Source organism: Crotalus tigris, unplaced genomic scaffold, assembly GCF_016545835.1.
Source record: "Crotalus tigris isolate CLP2741 ecotype Arizona unplaced genomic scaffold, ASM1654583v1 scf7180000018544.1747854, whole genome shotgun sequence".
Lineage (NCBI taxonomy): Eukaryota > Metazoa > Chordata > Lepidosauria > Squamata > Viperidae > Crotalus > Crotalus tigris.
In genome coordinates this window covers 493,639-517,549 of record NW_024097068.1, presented here as the reverse complement: position 1 = coordinate 517,549, position 23,911 = coordinate 493,639, and the positions used below count along the sequence as shown (strand labels likewise).

Here is a 23,911-nt window from a genome sequence, read left to right as displayed (position 1 = left end):
TGCCTTGGCCTTATCTAATTGCTGCCGTACCAATTGATGGATAGCCTGTAACTTGATCAGATATTCGTTAGCTGTGGGAATTGGCACATCAAGCTGCGAGAGGGAAAAAGCCAGGGATGATACCCGGAACAGTGTCATACACGTGGAGGTGTGCTGTGAGTTGTTAAAAGCAAACTCGGCTACTGCAAGATAGTCTGCTCAATTGTCCTTTTGCTGATTCACGAAACAGTGCAAATATTGTTCTAGGATTCCGATTATTTTCTCGGTCCTACCACCCGTTTGCAGATGATGCACCAACGACATGCAAATTTGTACGTCTAGGGCCTTCATCAACCCTTCCCAGAAACGGGCCGTAAATTGAGGCCCTCTATCCAAAACGACCTTATCAGGGAGGCCATGCAGCCAGAAAACATGCTGGATGAATATGCGAGTGGTGGTGTGGGCTGACAGCAAGCCACAGCAAGGAATGAAATGTGCCATCTTGGTCAGCATGTTCACCACCACAAACACCATCATAAAGCCAGAACACAGGGGCAAGTCTGTCAAGAAGTCCATGGACACCACCCACAGGGTCTCTTGGGCATCAGAAAGGGCTGAGGTAGACCCGGTGAGGGCCCCGTCGCTGGCTTGGCCTGCCTATACCATACACAAGACGTGATGTAGACCTGGACATCGTGTCATACTCGGGGCCACCAGAATGTATAGGAGACTAGGTTCAGCATCTTGAAAAGGCCAGAAGTCCCACCGCAGGATTATCATGATATTGATTGAGAATGAGCCCTCTGAGCGGCCCTCCCGGAACATAGAGCCAATCGCAATATTTCAGGAGTCCATCTGTGATGGTCCATGGAGAGTCTGGCCCCAACTCCTCCCTTCATTGATCCACCCACACATCTTGTTGTTGTACCTCCCGAATCTGATCCCATAAATCTATTGGCTCCCAAACTGCAGAGAAAGACTCTAAGGGGAAAACTGTCCTGGGCAGAAGCTTGTCTTCCATATAGGAGTATTCTGGTTTCCTTGAAAGAGCATCCAATCTTTGGTTGTGACCATTTGGTATTTATGTAATGTGAAAATTAAACCTCACAAACAAGAGAGACAACTGAATATGTCTGTTCAATTTCTGGGTAGTCTGCAAACTTTCCAGATTCTTATGGTCTGTCCAGACTTCAACTTGATGCCGAGGTCCTTCCAAATGATGTGTCCAGGCCCCAAATGCTATCTTAATGGCCAGTAGCTCCCAGATGGTGTAGTTGCACTCGGCCAGATGCCTCTCCCACGAAGGGGAGTAGATCCGAATGTCATCCAAATAGATCATGACAAACTGATCTAACAGGTCCTGGAATATGTCATTCATCAAGTGTTGGAAGACTGCAGGGGCATTGGTCAGCCCAAACGGCATCACTGTATATTCAAAGTGGCTGTACCAGGTGCCAAACACTGTCTTTCATTCATCACTGGGCCAGATATTAACCAGGTTGTAGGTTCCTCTTAAGTCCAGTTTCGTGAAGATTTTGGCCTCCCGGAGCCGATCCAGAAGTCCGGGGATGAGGGGCAGTGGGTATTGATTATATACCATTGGAATCAGACATGGAATACAAACTCCCCACTGGGAGAGGCACGTCAGGGACTAAGTCTATGGGGCAGTTGTGTGGCCGGTGCAGGGGCAATTGAACCACCTCAATCTCACTGAACTGCCCTCGCCAGTTTGGAGGGCAGGGAAACCCCTGGGGGAATCATCACCTGGCCAGCATAGACTTGGTGGGTGTGGTCCATACACTGTAAATTTTGGAAGGTGACCAAGTTCTGGGACCAATAAATCGGTGGATCATGCGTCCGGAACTACACCAAGCCCAAGACCATGGGGAAATGCAGGTCGAAAGTTATGTAAAACTGAATAGCCTCCTCATGAAGCTGAGGGTCATACCCACAGATGCATGGTGGGCTCAGATAGGAGCAATTGGCTATCAATAGTCCACCAGGCATTGGGGAACAGACCATTTGGCCACAAATGAAGCATCCATAAAGTTCGTAGTGGCCCCAGAACTGACCAAGGCATGTACCAGAATCCCCTGGGGCCTACTGGGGAGGAACCAGCATGCCGCCAATATCAAGTGCTGTTGAGATCCGAGTGCCGCATCTGATAGACGCCGCTCGGTGTTGGGGGAAGCCCGATCCAAAATGCCTTTTAGGTTGGGCTTGGGACATTTCCCAACAGATGAGGTTACATTTGCAGGGCAGTTCTGGTAGCTGACCCCTTCGTCGCTTCTTGGGACAGGATGTAGCCAAATGCCCAGGTTCCCCACAGTAGAAACACAAACCCCCCAAATGTCATCTATTCATTTCTGCCAATGATAGGTGAGGCCTGGCAGCATCTAACTCCATAGGCTCTTCCCGCATAACTGGAGTCTCACGCATAACCGGGGTCTCTGGGGGAGCATGATGACTCCTATGCTGCTGCAGCAGAGCATCAATCTGCAAACAGAGATGGATCAACTCATTAAGGTCTGGGGGAACATCAACATAGGCCAGCTTGTCCAACAGCTCTTCTGAAAAGCCATCCTGGAAAGCATCCATGAGTTTTGTTCCAGGCCAAATCCTGGCTAAGCAGCCTAAACTCACTGATATATCTCTGTAAAGGGCATCAACCCTGCTTCAGAGCTTTCCGGCATCTGGCAGCAGTATGTATCTTAATGGGGTCCTTGTACATGAGACACATGAAGTCACAAACACCCCCCCCCCAAAGTTATCCAACAATGAACTAGGCTGGACCAGCAGGGATGTGGCCCAATGGGCCACAGGGCCAGAGAGGAGGCTGATCATAAACCCCACTTCATCTTGATCAGTGGGGAAGTCTGTCACTCTTAGGCTGATAAAGAATTGGCATAGTCCCCCAAAAACATATCCGGAGTGCGGTCAAATTTATCAGGCACTGCTATTGGACATTTCCGCCGGGATTGTGGAGCAGCAGGAGCTTGAAGCTGAGCAACCTGAGCTGCCAGCAAGTCCAGCTGTTGGGAGAGCTGGGCATTCTCTGCATGTAACTGCTCCATGGTAGTAGGGGGTAAAGGGCTGAAGGCAAACTGTTCTGTCCCAGCCTACGCGAATACTGCTCAACCGCTTACTCTTGAGGAAAAACCCCTTTGCATTGAACAAGGCAGGACTTGTTAAAATAAACCCCTTTTATTTTTACACAGCTTTATGGAACAAAAACTCCAACCAGTCCTTTAGCTGTTGAAACGAACAAGATTCAATCTCTGAGTTCTCAGCTGGAATGCTCAAGATTTAAGTCACTCAAACACACAGAAAGCCAACAAACCTACAACACTCATAAGTGTGAAAAACAGTCATAAGTCACTTTTTTCAGTGCTGTTATAATTTTGAATTGTCACTAAACAAATTGTTGTAAGCCAAGGACTACATGTACAGAAATCAGGAATGTAATAAACAATGTTTTCAAAGATAGGCAAGAAACGAATCAGCAATGATAATTGCAAACTTCATGCCCATGTACCTATAGACTTTAATATCATTTTGTCTCTTCTTGATGTATTTTTTCCCTCTCCCTTTCTATGGCTATAACCTTTTGAATTGTTCTAGATTTCTTGTTTTGCTTCTTTTGGTATTTCTGTCACATGTTCTTGTTTTGTTATCTATCAAAACTTCTTGCAGCCATGGGGGCATCCCCTGAGTGCCATTTCAGCATCCTGTGAGAATTCACAACTGCTACAAAGCACATCAGGTTTGCAATTAATACAAATTATTATCTAATCTCACTTGCCACAGAAGCCTGCTGTGGCTGCTTCTTTGTTCAAATGATGGAGAGAGTGTTGCAAGGGCATATTTTGATGATCTTTCAGTGTTTCAGGTTTTTTGCAAAAGCTCATAATTACTTTTGTGAACAGGGTAAAAAATGAAAAAATTAACCTTGCTAAGTGTTATGTCCTGGGCCTGCTGAGTCACTCAGCAGGTGCAGGAGGCTGCAGAGAGCCCGGGCAGACCACGTGAATGCCCGGGAGCAGACAGGCTGTCTCACAAGGCGGGAGAAATGCCTTGCATTGATTGGCTGATACTGTCCCTGCAAAGGGGTATAAGAGCAATCCACGCCATTTTGTTTTGGATATGTTGTGAATTAAATAAAGACAAGACTGTTGTTACTCCTGCCTCGTCTCAATACCTTTTACTTGGAAACAGAACATTGGCGACGAAGGTGGTATCTGCTGCAAGGGAAACAACGAAAGAAGATAGGCTGACTCACTAAGAGAGGCCTGAAGCGCTGGGAAGTTCGGCATCCAGAGACTGCAACTCTGCCTGCCAGTACGAGAACACTGGAGGACAGCTCAGCAAAAGGGTCCCCTTCTCAATCTTTGCAGCACGAGGCTTTGACAAGGCTACAGGGCAGTAATGATATCCAAACTAGGCCATCTCTCTGAATTTGACACAGCTCATTCGGAATGCTGGAGCTCTTACATGGCCTGGGTAGAGAACTACTTAAGGGTAAACCAAATCCGAGAAGACGGTCTTAAAGCTGCTATGCTACTGTGTGTCTATGGGCAAGAGACTTTCGATATTGCAGAGAATCTGGTCACCCCAGCACCACTTGAATCAATTGCTTATGCTGAGCTGAAAAGAATGTTGCGAGAACATTTTGAACCGAAGCTTTCGGTGATTGCATGGTGACACACATTTGAGCAGAGGGACCAGAGGCCTGGTGAGTTTGCTGTGGATTTTATTGCTGCATTACGACAAGCAGCTAGGCCATGTGAATTCAAGGATCTGGAAGAGAGACTTCGGGATCATTTAGTTTGTGGACTGAGAAGTCGTGAGTTGCAGCAGAAGATCTTTGCAAGGCATCTCTTTCCAAGATGTCTTGAGAGAAATTGTAGTCAAAGAAGCGGCAGGCGGACCTGTGAAGGCCTTGAGGCTCTCCAAGAACCCTTCAACTTCAATCTCCATCCATCAAGAGGTCGCTCGAGAAGAATCCAAACAGGAGCCAGAGATGGAGGTGGACCATCCACAGCAGCCAGCGGAGAGAAGGCCTCAAGAGCTCAGAAACAAGGCAACCTCATTCCCTTGCTGTTTCGGATGTGGAGGACACCACAAGCACTCCAATTGCCATTTCCACTCTGCCATTTGCCGGGCATATGGTAGGCAAGGCCACATTGCCTCCATCTGTTTGGGTCACCAGAAGGACTGGTTTTCGGAAAAATTGCCTCAGAAAGGTACCAGGGTCCCCAGCCAGAACAGGGTGGGTTTTTGTGTGTCACGTAGAAGCATTTTTAAAACCGGGGCCCATAGGCCGCTTAGGAAGAAGCTTCACATTAATGTGAAGTTGCAAGGGGTTCCTTTATTGATGGAGTTGGACACAGGGTCCGCTTTATCGATCATTTCCCAAGAACTTTCAAAAAGATTTGTTGTAGAAGTGGCCTATGAGTTAAACTCAGGCCATCAAATATAATCCTTACTGACTTCCAGAATTCCCGAGTCAGCGTGAAGGGGGAGACCACACTCAAGGTGCAGCATAGGAATTTTGAAGGGTTGCTAGATGTGGTGGTAGTTGGGGGTGATCGCACGAGTCTTATTGGACTCGATTGATTCGAGGCCCTTGGAATCCAAGTGACTGGACTTCACAGTTTGCAAACGACAGGCCTTGCAGAAGTTTGCAAGGAGTTTGCTGATGTGTTCAATTCAGAGCTTGGCTCATACAAGGGGCCTCTCATTGCTTTACATTTATATCCAGCCATCACATCCATTAGGATTAAGCCCCGATGGGTGCCCTTCATGTTGAAGAACAAGATTAATGCAGAGCTGGACAAGCTGCTCCAGCAGGGCATCTTAGAGCCTGTGGACAATAATCCATGGGAAACCCCCATAGTCACGCCACTGAAGGCCAATGGAGAAGTCCGAATTTGTGCAGACTATAAGTGTACACTTAACAAAGCATTGCAGCAGCACTCATACCTGGTACCCATGGTGAGCCACATTCTGGCCTCCCTCAAAGGAGGCCGCATTTTTGCCCAACTTGACTTGGCTCAGGCCTATCAACAATTACCAGTTGATGAGGCAATGGCAGAGGCACAAACAATTGTTATGCACAGGAGAGCATTTAAAGCTAAAAGGCTGCAGTTTGAGGTTAATGTAGCCCTGGGCATCTTCGAGAGTGTGATGGATCGAATGCTCCGCAATATTCCAGGTGTTTGCCCATACTTTGATGATGTCCTCATCGCTGGGGAATCATCTGAAAATCTGGCTGAAAGGCTTAGAGCTGTTTTGCTGCATTTCCGCCAAGCAGGGCTGAAGCTAAAGCAAGACAAATGTAAGATTGGACTCACTTCCACACAACATCCGTATTGATGTTGGAGGCATCCATCCCACTGAATCTAAGCTTAAAGCAATTCAGCAGGCCCCAAGTCCCAAGTCCAAAAGCGAACTTCAGGCTTTTCTGGGTCTGTTAAACTTTTACCATTCATTCCTCACAATGCTGCAGTGGCTGAGCCGTTACACCGGCTCTTGGATAAACAAGCTCCATGGCTGTGGACAAAAGTCCACGAAAGGAGTTTTGCAGAGATCAAGGCCTTGCTATCTTCAAATGCGGTTCTAGCTCATTTCAATGAGCAATTGCCTGTATGCATAGTCTGTGATGCATCCCCTTATTGGATTGGGGCTGTGTTGAGTCACTTGAAGGCTGATGGGACACAAGTCCCTGTAGCCTACTATTCTAGGACCCTATCATCTGCTCAACGTAATTACGCACAGATAAATAGGGAAGCCTTGGCCATAGTGGCTGGCATAAAAAAGTTCCATGACTTTTTATATGGCCCCATTTCACGGTCTTTACAGACCATAAGCCACTGCTGGGATTGTTTACAACCAACCAGCAAACCCCACACATCATCTCTCCTAGAATGCTGAGATCGTCAATTTTCCTTTCTGCATATGACTATACTCTGGTTCACAAACCAGGCAAAGAAATGGGCCAGGCAGATGGCCTCAGCAGATTATCTCTACAGCTAGTGGAGTCAGATCCTGCTCCAGCTCACCACATACTTTCCATTCAGGAGTTGTCTGAGTCTCCCCTCAATGCTAGGGATGTGGCTGCAGAAACAGCCACTGATCACACGCAAACATGCGTGCTGACATGGGTGCTGTCAGGGTGGCCTGACACGTGTCCTGGCACAGAGTTCCAGAGTTTCTGGAAGAGGAAGCACGAACTATCCACCTTCAAGGGTTGTGTCCCCTGGGGTAGCAGGGTAGTGATCCCAACCTCATTGAGGACTAGAGTCTTGCTCTCTCTGCATGAGGGACATCTGGGTATAGTCCGGATGAAGGCAATTGCACACAGCCACATTTGATGGCCTGGGCTTGATCAAGAGATCAAGGCCCAGGTCCACGGGTGTACTGTTTGCCAACAGTCCAAGTCTGAAATGCCACAGGCTCCTGTACATAAGTGGGAGGTGAAACACGCCCTTTGGTTAAGGGTTCATATCGACTATGAACTGGGCCCTTTCAGGGGCAATTCTTCCTTCTCCTTGTGGATAGCCATTTCAAGTGGCTAGAGGTCATTCCAGTCTCCTCCACTACTACTGCCAGGACCATCCAGATGTTGAGAGGGATTTTCGCCTCTCATGGGCTTCCAGATGTCATTGTCTCCGACAACGGACCCCAATTCACTTCTTCTGAGTTTCAGGCTTTTCTACAGGTCAACATGATCCGTCATGCCACATCAGCACCATTTCATCCTTCGTCCAATGGCCAAGCTGAGCGTATGGTGCGTACAACCAAAGATGCTTTAAAGAGAATCACTCATGGCAGTTGGCATTACAGGTTAGCTGACTTTCTTTTGTGCCACCACACCACACCTTGTACAGCTACTGGCAAGAGCCCAACTGAACTCCGCTGGGGTCGCAGACTCATTACAAAACTGGACAGGTTGCACCCAGACTGGGTGTCTTCACAGGTGTCACAGCCATGGGCACCTAGGAGACTTCAGATGGGCGATCCGGTCTAGGCAAGGAACTATGGACCTGGACATCTCTGGGTGACAGCAATGGTATGCAAAGTCTCTGGGTTGATGTCATACAGAGTGGCCTTGGATGATGGTCGGGTGATCCGTCAACACATCGACCAACTGTGCTGGAGGTTTTCCAGCCACACTTCCGCTCCTGGCTCCGCTCTCGGGGGGGGAGGACCACAATTACGATTGTGGACCACAGTCTCTCCGCAAAAGCAGAATTTCCCAGGCAACAGTAGGGGTCTTGCCATGGAGGGGGCTCCTGACTCTGGCACTCCTGACCCTGGCACCAGCACTGGGTCATTGGGACATTGCTCGCAATCGGCTTTTCAGGCCAATCCATCTGCTGGTCTTGGGGTCACGGGACAGTGCTCCCAAGAGGGGTCCATTGTGGATTTGGGGAATTCCACCCCACCAATGGACTTGGGGAATTCCACCCCACCAAGGAACTCTGGTCTGTGTTTAGAGGATCCAGCCAGTCAGCAGCATGGAGGGTCGCCTGAGTCTAGGAGGCATCAAAGTCCTGATCTGCCTAGCTTGGCAGGCGAGCTGGCAGACCAGGCAATCACACCTCCTACAAGAAGGTCAGAGCGGGCCAAGGGTCCACCCAAACAAAGGAGATGAAGAACTGGAATAGTTTGTAGTAATTTAAAATAATAAGTATTAGCTTATTGTTTTATCCAAGAGGGAGGGGTGTTACGTCCTGGGCCTGCTGAGTCACTCAGCAGGTGCAGGAGGCTGCAGAGAGGCCCGGGCAGACCATGTGAATGCCCAGGACCAGACAGGCTGATACTGCACTGCCTTGCATTGATTGGCTGATATTGTCCCTGCAAAGGGGTATAAGAGCAATCCACGCCATTTTGTTTTGGTTCTGTTGTGAATTGAATAAAGACAAGACTGTTGTTACTCCTGCCTTGTCTCAATGCTTTTTACTTGGAAACAGAACACTAAGTTTATATGTAAATGTTTTATTTACATTATAAGTTTTCATATCACTGTTAGTAATGTTCAAATAATTTCAATTCAATAATTATATTTAATTGTAATTGTAATTAAGGTGTGTGTGTGTGTGTGTGTGTGTGTGTGTGTGTGTGTGTGTGTGTGTGTTGGAAGGGACCTTGGAGGTCATCAAGTCCAAGCTCAGGCAGGAAACCCTACACCATTTCGGACAGATGGCTGTCCAGTCTCTTCTTAAAAACTTCCAGTGTTGGAGCATTCACCACTTCTGGAGGCAGGTTGTTCCATTGGTTAATTGTTCTAACTGTCAGGAAGTTTCTCCTTAGTTCTAGGTTGCTTCTCTCCTTGATTAGTTTCCATCCGTTGCTTCTTGTCCTGCCCTCAGGTGCTTTGGAGAATAGCTTCACTTCAATATCTCAGCCCCTGAAATATTGGAACACTACTATCATGTCCCCCCTTGTCCTTCTCTTCATTAAACTAGACATACCCAATTCCAGCAACCGTTCCTCATAGGTTTTAGCCTCCAGTCCCCTAATCATCTTTGTTGCTCTTCTCTGTACTCTTTCTAGAGTCTCAACATCTTTTTTACATTGTGGTGACCAAAACTGGATGCAGTATTCCAAGCGTGGCCTTACCAAGGCATTGTAAAGTGGTATTAATACTTCACATGATCTTGATTCTATCCCTCTGTTAATCAGCCTAGCACTGAATTGGTTTTTTTGGCAGCTGCAGCACACTGCTGGCTCATATTTAAGTGATTGTCCACTAGGACTCCAAGATCCCTCTCACAGTTACTACTATTGAGCAAGGTATCCCCTAGACTATACCTGTACATTTGATTTTTCTTACCTAAAAGTAGAACCTTACTTTTTTTCACCACTGAATTTCATTTTGTTAGATAGCGCCCAGTGTTCAAATCTATCCAGGTCCTCCTATATTTTAAGCCTGTCTTCTGGAGTGTTGGCTATTCCTGCCAGCTTGGTGTCATCCACAAATTTGATGAGTTCCCCATCTATCCCCTCGTCCAAATCATTGATTAAGATGTTGAAGAGCACTGGGCCTAGAACTGGGCCCAGGGGCACCCCACTATACACTTCCCTCCATGTAGATGCAGTTCCACTGAGGACCACACACTGAGTAAGGCCGGTCAGCCAGCTACAAATCCATCTGGTGGTGATGCTGTCTAACCCACTTTTTTCTATCTTATTGAGTAGTAGGTTGTGATCTACTTTGTCAAATGCCTTACTGAAGTCCAAGTAAATTATATCCACAGCATTCCTCTGATCCACTAATTTTGTCACTTGGTCAAAGAATGCAATAAGGTTTGTCTGGCATGATCTGTTTTTGACAAATCCATGTTGAATTTTAGTAGTGATTTTGTTTGCCTCTAGGTGTTCGCTGATTCGTTGTTTGATTATCTTTTCCAGAATCTTCCCAGGTATTGACGTCAGGCTGATAGGTCTGTAATTTCCTGGATCCATTTTTTTTCCTTTTTTGAAGATGGGAACTATATCAGCTCTTTTCCAGTCCTCTGGTAGTTCCCCTCTGCTCCAAGATCTTTGAAAAATATAGTTCAGTGGTTCTGAGATCATATTTGCCAGTTCCTTGAGAACCTTGGGGTGTAATCCATCTGGTCCTGGTGATTTGAACTCATCTAGGCTGGATAGGTGCTCACTTACCATTTTCTTACCTATCTTAACTTATGTTTCTATACTGTTTTTTATGGCACTATTTTTGATAGGTTGGTCTGTTTGGAAACATGAAGCAGAACAGAACTGGAGATCTTGTAGTCATTGCTTACTTACAAATACTAGAGGTGCCACTGTATAAATCTAAAACTTACAACAATGGCAGAGGCAAGCCCAAATGATGTACTTTCATTACTTCATCTGTGTAAGATTATGTAGCAAAAACTTGTATGAGAACCCAAAAGTATCACAATATGATCACAAAGAATGTCCATCAACAATCCACCCCCTGTAAAGCACATATTAGTTCTTTCTTGATTAGCCCATTGAAATCCAATATGTTCTGTCCTCCACTCAGTTAAAAAAAATGATTTGGGATGTTGTTGTTATTGTTGTTTTAAAAAAAGCTATCACAATCACAGTTCCAAATAAAGCTCCATCCTATCCAACGTGAATTTGTTTGATTAGAGATTTAACAGCACTTTTCCAGCCAGCCTGCAGTTTTTTTCACAAGTTTTACTATTTTTAAAATATACTATGCAATCACAGTGTAGAAAGTGACTTTTGATAATATCTCACAATCCTTGGTTTCCTTCCATATTTTTGAAAATGTCAGCTTCATTTTTTTAATTTCTCAAAACTAGCCACCAGAGATAACCTTTTTCTTCTTTTTTTGTCCTTTTGTCTTATAGTATGTAATCTCTTGTATCTGCACTCAATGACTATGGAAACCCTCACTGGCAAAGCAGCAGTTCAGAAAGCAGTATCTTCCACTTTTGAACAAGAGATCCTGCCCGCACCTACCATTGTCCACTTCAAAGTTACTGCATTAGGAATAACTTTGACTGACATCCAGAGAAAGTAAGAAAGATGCATTGAGGGTGGGGAGCCATTTTCTATAGCCATCTCTATCAGAAGAAAGCTTCAAATGGAAAAGATGGCATATTTTTTTCAAAATTTATCGGAGGGGAAATAGATATACTTTTGTGTGGGGGCACGATGGCTCAGATAATAAAGACCCTGAGCTTGTCAGCTGGAAAACTGATAGCCTGGGTCTGAGGCCTAAGCAGCACACTATGGGGTGAACTCCTGCCCATCCTACAGTTCAAAAGTATGCAAATGCGAGTAGATAAATAGGTACCACTTTGGTGGGAAGATAACAGCATTCTGTGTACCATGGAAGTGTCTCCAGACAATGCTGGCTCCCTCAGCTAAGAAATGGAGATAAGCACTGCCCCCAAGAGTCAGACATGACGACATGGGAAACCTTTACCTTTATTTTTGTTTATTTTCCCTTTGAAGTGGCCAAGTTAGTCTGTTGCATCCAAAACATTAGGTGGAAAGCTGCTCCCTTGCAACTCCAGCTCCTATCACCAATATAAGTACAAGTTGTGGGGGGCTGGTTTACACCCACATTAACCCAAATGTGATTTGTTTACTTTGGTTTTAGTGCAGTATGTGAGCCCAGCCATTATCTGTTTTCACATTATATATGAAATTGGCCACTATGAATTATTTAGCAATTCGTAACTTAAGAATCTTGGCTTGGCACTATGTTTAAACACAATGTCTGCCTGAGTCAGTGACCAACTTTATGTGTCATGCTATTATGGCATTTGGGATTTGGTTTAATTTATACAGACTACAGTCTTGAATAAAGAAATTAGTCATATTTTATTTCTATTGAAATCAATGGCACAATTAGTCATAAATAAATCATAACTATTTACAGTATTTCAATGAATTAAATCATGAGTCACTCAAACTGGATCCAGCCCAGTCTGACTGACGGAAAAAGCATTCCTATGAAATAACAAACACTTTGTACAGCTTAATCTCCTTTATCTTAAAGCTACATTAAAATGATTGGCATTATATCCCAGTGATTTCACAATGATTTCACTAGAACTAAATTACATTAATTAAGGCTGCTGTCCTATTAACCTATACCTGGATTACTACATATATGCTACACATTAAATATAAGTGGGATCTTTGAAGTAAGGTTAAGAATTGTTTTTATTGAATTTATTCATTGACTTATCATTGTCAACATGTAATTTTTCTTTATTTTCTTAACTAACTATAAACATTTTTAAAATGTGCATCCAATATAATATTCAGTGACCCTCAGCCCTTAGCCTGGAAAGCATTGACTGGGGCCATTTCACCATTAGATATCATTATAGTTCTTATTAGTAGGAATACAGAAATGTTTGCTGGATCTCTTCCTTGCTTTCTTCACACACAAACACACCTTCCCTACAGGATCTTTTTCAGACGGCATTATCCGTTGGCTACCATCAGCTTTTGTGACATGGATCCTGAAAATCGAAAGTGAGTACTCTTCAGCTTAAATCTTATAGCAAACATTGAAGATTGAACTGATTTAATATTTAATATTGCCATACCCTGAGCTGCAGCAAATCCTTGTAACAAAGAATCCTCCATCACAAAGAAAATTATAAAATGGATTGTTTTGCATAATACAGCCCATTAATGTCCTTATTTCATGTTATAGCCACGTATTCAATTGTATGCATTGAAAAAAATTGAAATGATTTCAATCTTGGGAAGCTGCAGAGCTGCTAATTTATCATTCCCTTGAAAGGCCTTCTCTTCAGATGGCTAATATCCAGGATTAAGACGTAAGGGAAATCAAAAGTTCTCACAAATACTGAAATAATTTTGCATATTTTTTATTATGCAAATATTTATTTATTTATAATTTTTATGAAGAGTTTTAAATAAAAGATTGAAAACTAGCAAGAATTATTATAAAGTAAAGAAAAAGAAAAAAAGAGAAAAAGTATAAGTAAAAAGAAGTAGAAAGTAGTAGCTTCAGATTTTCTTTGCAACAAATATAAGTACAATTAATTCTTACTCTATGATTATAAAAAGTGTTTTATATTATCTACTTTTTCTAATCCTAAAAGCCATAAATCATAAGTCCATTTTTTTTCTGCTTCATGCACAAAAAAAAATCTATAAGAGGTTTTCAGCCAGTAATAAACATAGTTTTCTTAGACAATACAAACACAGGCCAACAACAAGCTCCACAGATAATAACTTGTTTTATGGAGGTTTCAAATATACCACAGCCAATCCAGTGTTTAATTCTACTGCTGAACTCAGTAAGATACTGATTTTGGAGTGGTATAGAAGCTTCAGAATGTAGAAGAATATTCAGGTCCTCCCATGATTTATTTCCCCTAAGTGTTTGTTTTAGTAATATATTTAAAATATTTTATCAAGGTTACTTCTTTTCTTTCCACATATATGATCTTTGGGGAAATAATACTATCTGTTATTTTTACGTGGGACTATTTCCCAGCAACCCATTTTATCTTTTGCCTGCACCTGGAAATAGTTCCAAATGAATTGTTTGGTCTACATAACAACAGAACTGAGGTCTTGATGACATGTCTGGAATTCAAGCACTATTGTGAAGATGTTGCTTTAAAAGGGTTTTTAGCACTGCTAAAATGTTTGTATAAATTTAAGAAAATATAGAATTTAATTTTATTGCACAATTTTTCTACAGCAAATCTCTGGTGCTTATCAAATGATAAAAGCAAAAGTGAATAATAATGAAATATAATTGCAAGTCCTTAGACATTGGGATCTACTTTCTAAAAACAAGAGAAATGTAATAGATATTATTCATTGTTCTAATGGAAAAGATCTATGGTCTAGTAGTGCATGGATCAAAACTTGAAACTTAATTGTAGTTAGGATGGTTCACAGATGGGAAGAAAAATAAAAGCTATAGCAATGACATTATGGCAGGTCTGTTTAAAAGCAACAAGATAAATAACTGTATTTTATTGCCAAGATGGCAATAGTGATCAATATTGCCTGTATGAGATACATCAATGGCATTTTGCTAGTCCAAAATAGTATATTTAAATCAAGCCTTTGCAAACAAGGAAAATAGTTTCAATGATTTGGTAATAATATTATCTGCATTCTTCTATAACTGACTGAACCCATGATATCAATTTCAGCTTGAAGAGCCTTATATGAACGAAATTTAAATCACTATCTAAACCAGATTCTCTTTTTGTGAATTTTTTCAAATTTTAATTTTAATTTTAAACTCTCTCTCTATATATATGTATGTGTATATGTATGTATGTATGTATGTATGTATATATATATATATATATATATATATATATATATATATATATATACACATACATATACATATGTAGGTCTTTGGTTGTTCGGGTTTTCTCCCGCGTAAAATTGGAAGTGTCTTGGCGACGTTTCGACGAAGTCCCATTCGTCATCTTCAGGCTGGTGTTTTCAGCTTCGTGCTTGAGCAGCAATGTGTGGTCTTAGCTGTTTCTTCCTTTTAACTGCCAGTGGGGGTATGAACTGATTGGGTGGGAGCTTGGCTGTGTTCTGATTGGGTGGAGGTGTGTTCTGAATGGTTAGGGGCTTGGCTGTGCTCTGATTGGCTGGGGGAGTGTTCTGTTTGGTTGTGCTCAGGTTAGTCTGAGTTGCAGAGGGGTTTGAGATTTTGGGCTGCCTTGCTATTTTTTGGCTTCGCGTTCGTGGTCGTGCTTCCTCTTCATGGAGGGTGTCAGTTTGCTTCATGTATGGATTGGAGGGGTTTAAAGTGGCTAATGATGCAGCTGTGGTCTGGCTTCTGGTTTGTGGTCGTGCCTCGTCATCGGTGTGGCTTTGGGTTTGTTTTTTGCGTGGATGTGTGGTGGTGACATCCTGTGTGGTTTTTGTGAGTGTGGGTCTGGTATCATTTTTTGTGTTAGGGAGTCGTTTGTCAATAAGGGCGGGTTTCCAAATGGCTGGTAGGCGGGAGGTATCATCTCGCTTGTTCATGCTGTGTGGGCGTTTTTCTATCTCGATGGCTTCTCTGATTATTCTGTTATTAAAATGTTCACTTTTGGCAATGGTTCTGGTATTTTTAAAGTCAATTTCATGTCCTGTGGCTTTAAGGTGTTGGACCAGGGAAGATGTTGGTTCCTCTTTTTTGACTGAGTTCTTATGTTCTTCAATGCGTGCACTTATTCTTCTGTTGGTTTGTCCGATGTATGTGGTGGGACAAGTGGTGCATGGGATTTCGTATACTCCTTGATTTTCTAATTCAATTTTATCTTTGGGGTTTCTAAGGATGGTGGATATTTTTCTGTTTGTGCAGAATGCTGTTTTGATGTTGTGTTTATGGAGGATCTTACTGATTCTGTCTGTGGTGCCTTTTATGTATGGGAGGAGGGCTTTGCCGTTTTCTTGTTCTTTGTCTTGGATTTTAGTGGGGGTTTCTTTTTGGATTAGGTTTGTAATCTTATTTCTATGGAATCCATTGGATGTTAGTACATTGGTGAGAGTGTGTAGTTCGGGTTTTAGGTGTTGTTCGTCAGCTAAGCGTTTTGTTCTGGAGATGAGTGTCTTGGCTACAGAGTTGATCTGTGCTGGGTGGTGGTGTGAGAGAGCGTGCAGATAGCGGTTTGTGTGTGTTTTCTTCTGGTAGATGGTGTGTCCTAGGGAGCCATTGGATTTCTTGTAGACTAAGACATCCAGGAAGGGAAGTTGGTTGTTAGCTTCTGTTTCCATGGTGAACTGTATTTTGGGGTGTAGGCTGTTGAGGTGTGTGAGGAAGTTGTCCAGTTTTTCTTTCCCATGTGGCCAGATTATGAAGGTGTCGTCTACGTATCTGAGCCAGAGTTTGGGTTTGTGATCCGATTTTTCTAGAGCTTGGGTTTCAAAGTGTTCCATGTAGAGGTTGGCAATGACAGGTGAGAGGGGTGATCCCATGGGTGCTCCTTCTGTTTGTTTGTATTTTTGTCCATTATAGATGAAGTATGTGTTGGATAGGCAGTGGTTGGTCAGATCTAAGATGTGTTTGGGGGGGTTATATTTGTTTTGAATAGCTGTCAAGGCTTCTTTGATAGGCACTTGGGTGAAGAGGGATATGACATCGAAGCTCACTAGTAGGTCGCTGGGCTGTAAGTTTTGTTTCTTTATGATCTCTATAAACTGGAATGAGTTTTTTACGTGTGAGGTGATGGATTCTGCATAGGGCTGTAGTTGTTTGGCGAGAAATTTGGCTAGGTTTTGTAGAGGTGAGCCTATGGAGCTGACTATAGGTCTGAGTGGGGTTCCTTCTTTGTGTATCTTGGGGAGACCATAGAGTTTGGGGCATCTGGATGATTTCTCTCTGGGAATGATTCTTTGCTGGATCTCTTCGCTAATGGGGGAGGCTTTTATTTTGGATCTGGTGGTTTTTTCCAGGTAGGTGGTGGGATCTGTATTTAGGGGTTTGTATGTGGAGTCTTGGAGTAGGTTGGTTAATTTGGTTTGGTAGTCAGATGTGTTCATAACCACCGTGGCGTTGCCCTTGTCTGCTGGTAGGATTATTATGCTGGTGTCTTCTTTCAGGTTACGTAGTGCTGTCTGTTCCTCTTTGGATAAGTTGCTTTTGGGTGGCTTGCTGGTGCAGAGGATGTTGGTGATTTCGAGTCTGATTCTGTTAGCGTCGTCGGGGTTGATTTTGGTCAGGCTGGTTTCAACTCCACATATAATGGTTTCAGTGGGGATGTGTTTGGGAGCGACTGCAAAGTTGAATCCTTTGGAAAGGACATTGGTTTCGGCTTTGGTGAGGATCCTATCTGAGATGTTATGCACTGTTTGTTTCATGTGTGGCTGTGAGGGAGGAGGGGTTTGTTTCTGGCGTTCTTGTAGTCTTCGGAGTTTGTTGGTGTGTGTATCTGTCTTGAGGGTGGTCTGTGTTTCGGCTCTCCAGACGGCGAGTTGTTTGGATTTGTCCCAAAGTGCGGGGTGGATCTTGTTGCTGAGTTTGAGGTGGAGTGTGAGGAGATCTTTGTTAATTCGGTCTAGGAGGAATCTTTTTGTGTGAAGTTCATTTCTGATTAGGACCAATTCTGTTCTTTTCAGGATCCGTTTGGTGGCTGCAGAGTTGGAGTGGAATTTCAGTTGGAAACATGTGGGGATTAGATTTTGATCTCAGCAGTTGCATAGGAATGCGAGGTCGCATAAAATGGAAGCTCTTTGGACTTCAAGTTTTTCATAGGTCCTGGTCAGATGGTGGATTTCCTCCCCGTAGAGGTTTGATATTTGTTTTCTGATGAGGCACGACCACAAACCAGAAGCTAGACCACAGCTGCATCATTAGCCACTTTAAACCCCTCCAATCCATACATGAAGCAAACTGATACCCTCCATGAAGAGGAAGCACGACCACGAACGCGAAGCCAAAAAATAGCAAGGCAGCCTAAAATCTCAAACCCCTCTACAACTCAGACTAACCTGAGTACAACCAAACAGAACACTCCCCCAGCCAATCAGAGCACAGCCAAGCCCCTAACCATTCAGAACACACCTCCACCCAATCAGAACACAGCCAAGCTCCCACCCAATCAGTTCATACCCCCACTGGCAGTTAAAAGGAAGAAACAGCTAAGACCACACATTGCTGCTCAAAGCACGAAGCTGAAAACACCAGCCTGAAGATGACGAATGGGACTTCGTCGAAACGTCGCCAAGACACTTCCAATTTTACGCGGGAGAAAACCCGAACAACCAAAGACCTACATACAAATACCCGCGAAAACCTCAAAAAACACATATATATATATATATATATATATATATATATATATATATATGTTAGTCAAATAGTAATGATCACCAAGAGAGTATCTATAAAAATAGAATTTTAATCCACCGAGCTTTCGTCAAACACAATTGACATCGTCAGGGTTAAAAGGTAAGTGCCGGGGGAGAGTCTTATATACAGCTGTTTAGTGTCTGCTTCCGGCTCCTGGAGCGTGTCATAGGCCCCAGCTGATCGGGTTGGGTCTCCAGCCTACATCCCACATTACTAATCTGCATTCTGTCATAAGTTGTTTCAGAGTTGGGAGTCCAGATCTTTTTGCCTTCCTTGCTCATAGCCTCCCCCCCACCACCATCCCACACACGACTTCCCTCTACGAGTGGGGGTGGGCAATTATCACTTTCAGTATCCTTACAAGCCTCACGGCTATTTTGGTCTTGTTTATCCGTCTCCCGGAATTGTGCCCTAGATTCATAACCCCCGCCCATATTGTTCCTCCTCCCCTCCTTCTTCCCCTGGGTTCCCCTGTACGGTCCGCTGTTCGTTCCCACACGCTCTGTCTTGAGCACCGTCAAGATGTTTTTTGTCGTTGTCCTATTGTCAGTGGCTCGTTGTTCCATCCGTTGCCGGTGGGCAACGTTACCGTCTGTCCTTGGTTCTCCATTCCCACTCCATACGGTGCTCTTCCCCTTTAATTGTAGTCGCTGTTTCATCCCATAACTTTGCGCTGGGGGTGTCGAAGGGGGGTGCATTCTCCTGCTGGATTGCGATCGAGTTGTCATGCTGTGTCTGGTAGCCTCCTCATGGGGGGGTTCATCGTCGTTCTCCTCATCTCTACCGGACCTGGTTGTATTCCGTTTTTCTTCCAGTTTCTCGAATCCCCATCCATTTCCATTCCATCTCCATGCTGTTCCGTTCTCTACGGATCGTGGCGAATCCGTCCGCAGTTGTCTGCCAGGACTGGTCTGTAGTTGTTCCAGGAAGGGGGGGCCATCAGTGGGGGCTGCATTAATGTGATTACATGAGGAGGAGGGTCGGGCGATGTCTTCTGGATAGTAAGTCTTTGAATTAGGTCCCCTCTCCTGGTTAATGCGGCTACCAGCATTCCATATTTTCAGAGCCTGGTGTGCTGCACACAAATCCACACGCCTATTGATGGATTCAGTTTCTGAGAACCATGCCTCTTTTAATAAGCGGCCTCTTTTTGTGATATCGTTAGCCAAGATTTGGGCATTCTCAAAATCAAAACGATGGCCGTATTCTACTGCATGAGCCCAAATCTGGGAGTGTTGTTCACCCCGTCTGATGGCTAGCCTATGCTCATGTAGGCGGGTCTTAAGTCTTTTCGAGGTCTCGCCTATGTAATTACTCTGGCAATCCGCACAGTTGATTTTATAAACTATGGCTGATCTCTCGGCGGTGGGGAGCTGATCTTTGGGGCGCATCACCTTAGCTCGTATGGTTTGGGTGGGTTTGTGGGCTACCTGTATGTTGTGGGGTGCCAGAAGCCTGGCTGTAGCCTCTGACACATTTCTGATGTACGGTAGTGACACGCGTATGACCCGTGTCTGGAGGTCCTCTCTTGATTGTCCATTATGTAGTCCGGGTGCCATACTGTGTCGCTTAATAAACCTCAGGGGATACCCATTCATTCGGCATATGCGGAATAGATGTTTTCTTTCTTCTGCCTTAGCTTCCATGGTGCTGCAGTGCGACTGTACCCGTTTGAACAAGGTCTTAATACAGCTGGCCTTATGGGAGGCCGGATGATTACTATGGAAATGGAGGATGCGGTCCGTACGAGTGGGCTTCCGATAGACCTTGGTGTTCAGAGTTCCATCTGGGGAACGTTGGACCAGTACGTCCAGGAAGGCTATCGAGCCCCGGACCTCCTCCTCCAACGTAAACTTAATGTCCGGATATATTGAATTTAATACTCCCATAAAGCCGGCTAAATGGTCTCGTTTGATGACCGCAAAAGTGTCGTCAACGTACCGTGCCCAAAACTTGGGCTGTTGACGGGTCATAGCCTCGTGTTCTAATTGTTGTAGAACCGCTTCTGCCACCACGCTGGATATTGGGGAGCCCATCGGTGTGCCTTTGACCTGTTCATATATATTCCCTTGAAAGGAGAAGTAAGTTGTAAGACATAGCTCAATGAGTTGCGTTAGGTCCCCCGGTTGGAGGGAATCCCGGTGTCCGGTTTTTCCTAGTTTTTCTAATCTATCCCTTAGGACTCTCAGGGCCAGTTCTTGGGGGATGGAGGTAAAGAGTGAGGTGACGTCAAAAGAGACCATCACCTCATCCTCCTCCACCCTAAGGGTCCTGATCCTCCCCAGGAATTCCTCTGCGGATCTGACTGTAGTGGGGCTGCCATCGACCAGGTAGGATATGCGGTCACTAAGCCACTTCGCCAACCCTGAGATGGGAGTGCCTCTAAACGACACGATAGGGCGAAGTGGAATATCCTGCTTATGGATTTTTGGCAGTCCATAAAACCTCGGGAGCGCAGAATCATTGGGTCGTATTCTCCTTAAGGTATCTTCATCAAGTTTCTTTGATCGTTTAAAACTATATACATATACACACACACACACACACATACACATAGGATCTGAAGTAATTTTGAAATCTATAGTGTTCTGTGAGCTAGAACTACATCAGATAACCCATCTATGGGGTTTTCAACTAGGCTTCCAATACAGATATTTAGTGTAAGAAATTCAGGTTTGTTCTTGGATAAAATTTTGTTGGAATTACAGGGGAAAAAAATCTTGAATACTGAGAGGGGTTAAAAAACTATTCTGAACATGCATTTATTTTTTAGTGCAATGTAACATCAAAATTGCCGGGGAAAGGTCAAAATGTGTAGAACAGAATTGTCTCAGTAAGAAAGTAGGACCTTTTTTTTAAGTTCAAAATCTGGGAAGATCACCTATCACCTATCCTTATTCCATTTCTTTTCACCAGGCTTCAGCCATAGAATAAAAGAAGCAAACCTTTTTTTTTCCTATATTATTAATTTAGTTATTTCTGTGAGTTCATGTGTATTAAATCTAATATTTCTTTTTTATTTTAAGGTGGCAAAAATTTTCCAAAACTTCAAGGTATGTTATATGGATGACATGAATCAAAGATGGTGGCCTTGATTGCACAGTCAAAACCCATCCCTTTTTTATATGTATTGCAGATGTAAGACAGGCTAGATAAGGTGGGGGAGGGCTTTGATTGTACAGTCATAGGTACCGACTTAACTTTTTTGACTCATATCCCTTCCACAGTTTTTCCTGTATTAGATGTTAGTCAGGGAGGTTTTTTAAGCTATTGGCCAAGTAAAGGTTAAAAAGAAAAAAAAACAGTTACACAAATAAAGTTTAAATGCATTGAAGTTGTATAAATGCCTCCTTGTTGAACCAACATCTAGATTCTGATAGTGTTTACTACTTAAATATAAATTCCATTAATTTCAAAGAGGTTGCGTGTACCTACTTGATTAACATTACAGCTCATCTCCCATTTTGTAGTTATACTCTTAATTAATTTTGGATCTAAATTTTAATCTTTATTGCTGCCTCTACTGTTTCTTAAATGATTTACATAATGAATCAATGAAAGGAAAGAGGAAAATTGAGTGCATAAGATCAGTGAGTCAGTTTGGGTATTCCTATTCCTTAGAGATTTCAAGCCCAGACCAGATGCCATTTGAACAAAGGATTAAAATGCCTTTCATAGCATCTTGCCCCTCCTGTGGAACACCAGAAACAAAATGTATTATGTAAAAGAAAAGTAGTGTAATATAAAAACCTTCTCCACACTCTTGTTGAAGCCATTTCATCATCATTAGTCATAACTATAAAGTGGTAAATCTATTATTTCAAACAATGCTTCCTCTCTGTCTTTCACCGTAGGATATTTGGTGTTGTTTCCAAGAGCCCAGCTGATTCTGAAAATATTTGCCACCTCTTTGCAGAATATGATGCAGTGCATCCAGCTTCTCACATAGTTGACTATATCCAGAAACTTCTCCTGGAGGTCTAAGGCTGCCACAGTACTGAAATGTCTGTTTCTAGCAAATTCTTTGCCTTGTGCAATGTGCCAAACAATGTTACCTCTTCAAGCTGCTGTGTTGTATTTTGAGGCTGCAGATTGATTTTCATCAGTAAGATACCACTTAAGGTTGTTGGTATCAATTTTCATAATCTCCAAACAAAAAAAAATGCTGGCTGGGAATTGATTTATCTGAAACAATAATCAGGCTATTTAATATCAGTTCTCTCTGTTACAACTGAATAGTTGCAATGAGAAATGAGAGGACTTTATAGGAATGGTTTAACAGAGAACCAAAAGCATATTCTGTCCTATCTACAGATAGACTAGCATTATATTTTCTGACCTTCTGTTTTCTCTAAAATAGTCTTTTGTCTGATTTATCAGAAACCTATCCCTCTTATTGGAAAAGATAAGTAACAACCAATGTTACTTTGGGGGGGGGGTAACAACTCAAGTACTGGGAACAAGATTGCTGATAGCGATGTAATAGATTATGAACACCATTTCAACACCTTTTTGATATACAGTATATTATGTTTCACTTCTTCATTTATTGTAATGGCCAGTGGGGAAGTCCAATAAATTAAGTTTGCAAGCTACTTTGTGCTGAAATGAAATTGAAATGTAATAAACATGCAATTTTACCCTTAAAAAAATCCAAAGCAAGAATACCTACTATAGCTTCATCATTAATGAATGAAACAATTTCTCAACCTTATGTTTCCCCACTTTGTAAAGAAGTTTTAAATACCCAGAGTTTCAAAATCCTTTTTGTTGTTGTTGTCAGAAAGTTTTTTCCATCATTACACAAAAATACTCAGCCTTTTCTTATTGCCTCAGTCTTTGGGGTTTTCACATATACTCCCTTTTATATGGCCATTGGCCTCAATAACATAACAGAGAATTATAAGGACATAGGATGCAATGAAAGAACAATTCTTAAACATTAAGAGAAACATGAATGTAAGAGTTTATCACTTCCTGCATGAGACTTGCTATAATTAATTTGCATCAAGTATAGACACTCTGTATCATGAAAGCTGCTGGACAGAGCATGAGAGGACAGGCAGTTGGAGCTGCGAATGTGACACATATAGCTGGGAATTCTCCTTGATTGTACTATAAATTCAGGAGACGTGAGAAGACCAGTTCATAGCCTTGACTCTGAGAGGCCCGGGGAACTGAATGCTACTTTAAGTCTCCATTTCTCCCTGAGATACCTTCTTTCATTACATCCTATGGCAGTGGTTCTCAACCTGTGGGTCGGGACCCCATTTGGGGTCGAACGACCATTTCACGGGGGTCGCCAAACAATGCAGTCCGCCATTTTTTTCCCCTTTTCCTTAGCTGTGCTACTCCTTTTTATTCTATTGGCTTTTGAAAGCCAATAGAATAGACTCTCTTGAATAGAGTCTAATTCTATTGGCTTTCAAAAGCCAATAGGAATTGTCCAGGCTGTCTCTGCCCCACTGAGCCCGCCAAAAGTCCCATTCTGCAAACGGTGTGCACCAGTTGAGTAGTCCTCGACTTACGACCGGTTGAGTAGTCCTCAACTTACGACCGGTTGGGGATCGCAGCACTAAAAAGGTTGAGAACCACTGTCCT

General features: G+C 43.2%; 1 protein-coding gene across 2 annotated transcripts in view; it reads left to right on the top strand.

Moving 5' to 3' along the window:
• TNS4 (tensin 4) overlaps positions 1 to 22,975 on the top strand; it is a 63,209-nt gene extending 40,234 nt beyond the window's left edge. For both annotated transcript variants that reach the window (XM_039353985.1, XM_039353986.1), the window contains 4 exons: positions 11,349 to 11,517; positions 12,925 to 12,993; positions 21,337 to 21,363; positions 22,165 to 22,975. In XM_039353985.1, coding sequence (XP_039209919.1) covers positions 11,349 to 11,517; positions 12,925 to 12,993; positions 21,337 to 21,363; positions 22,165 to 22,294 — 395 coding nt within the window. In that variant the 3' untranslated portion in view covers positions 22,295 to 22,975. The remainder of the gene's footprint in view (positions 1 to 11,348; positions 11,518 to 12,924; positions 12,994 to 21,336; positions 21,364 to 22,164) is intronic.
• The last annotated feature ends 936 nt before the right edge of the window (positions 22,976 to 23,911 follow it).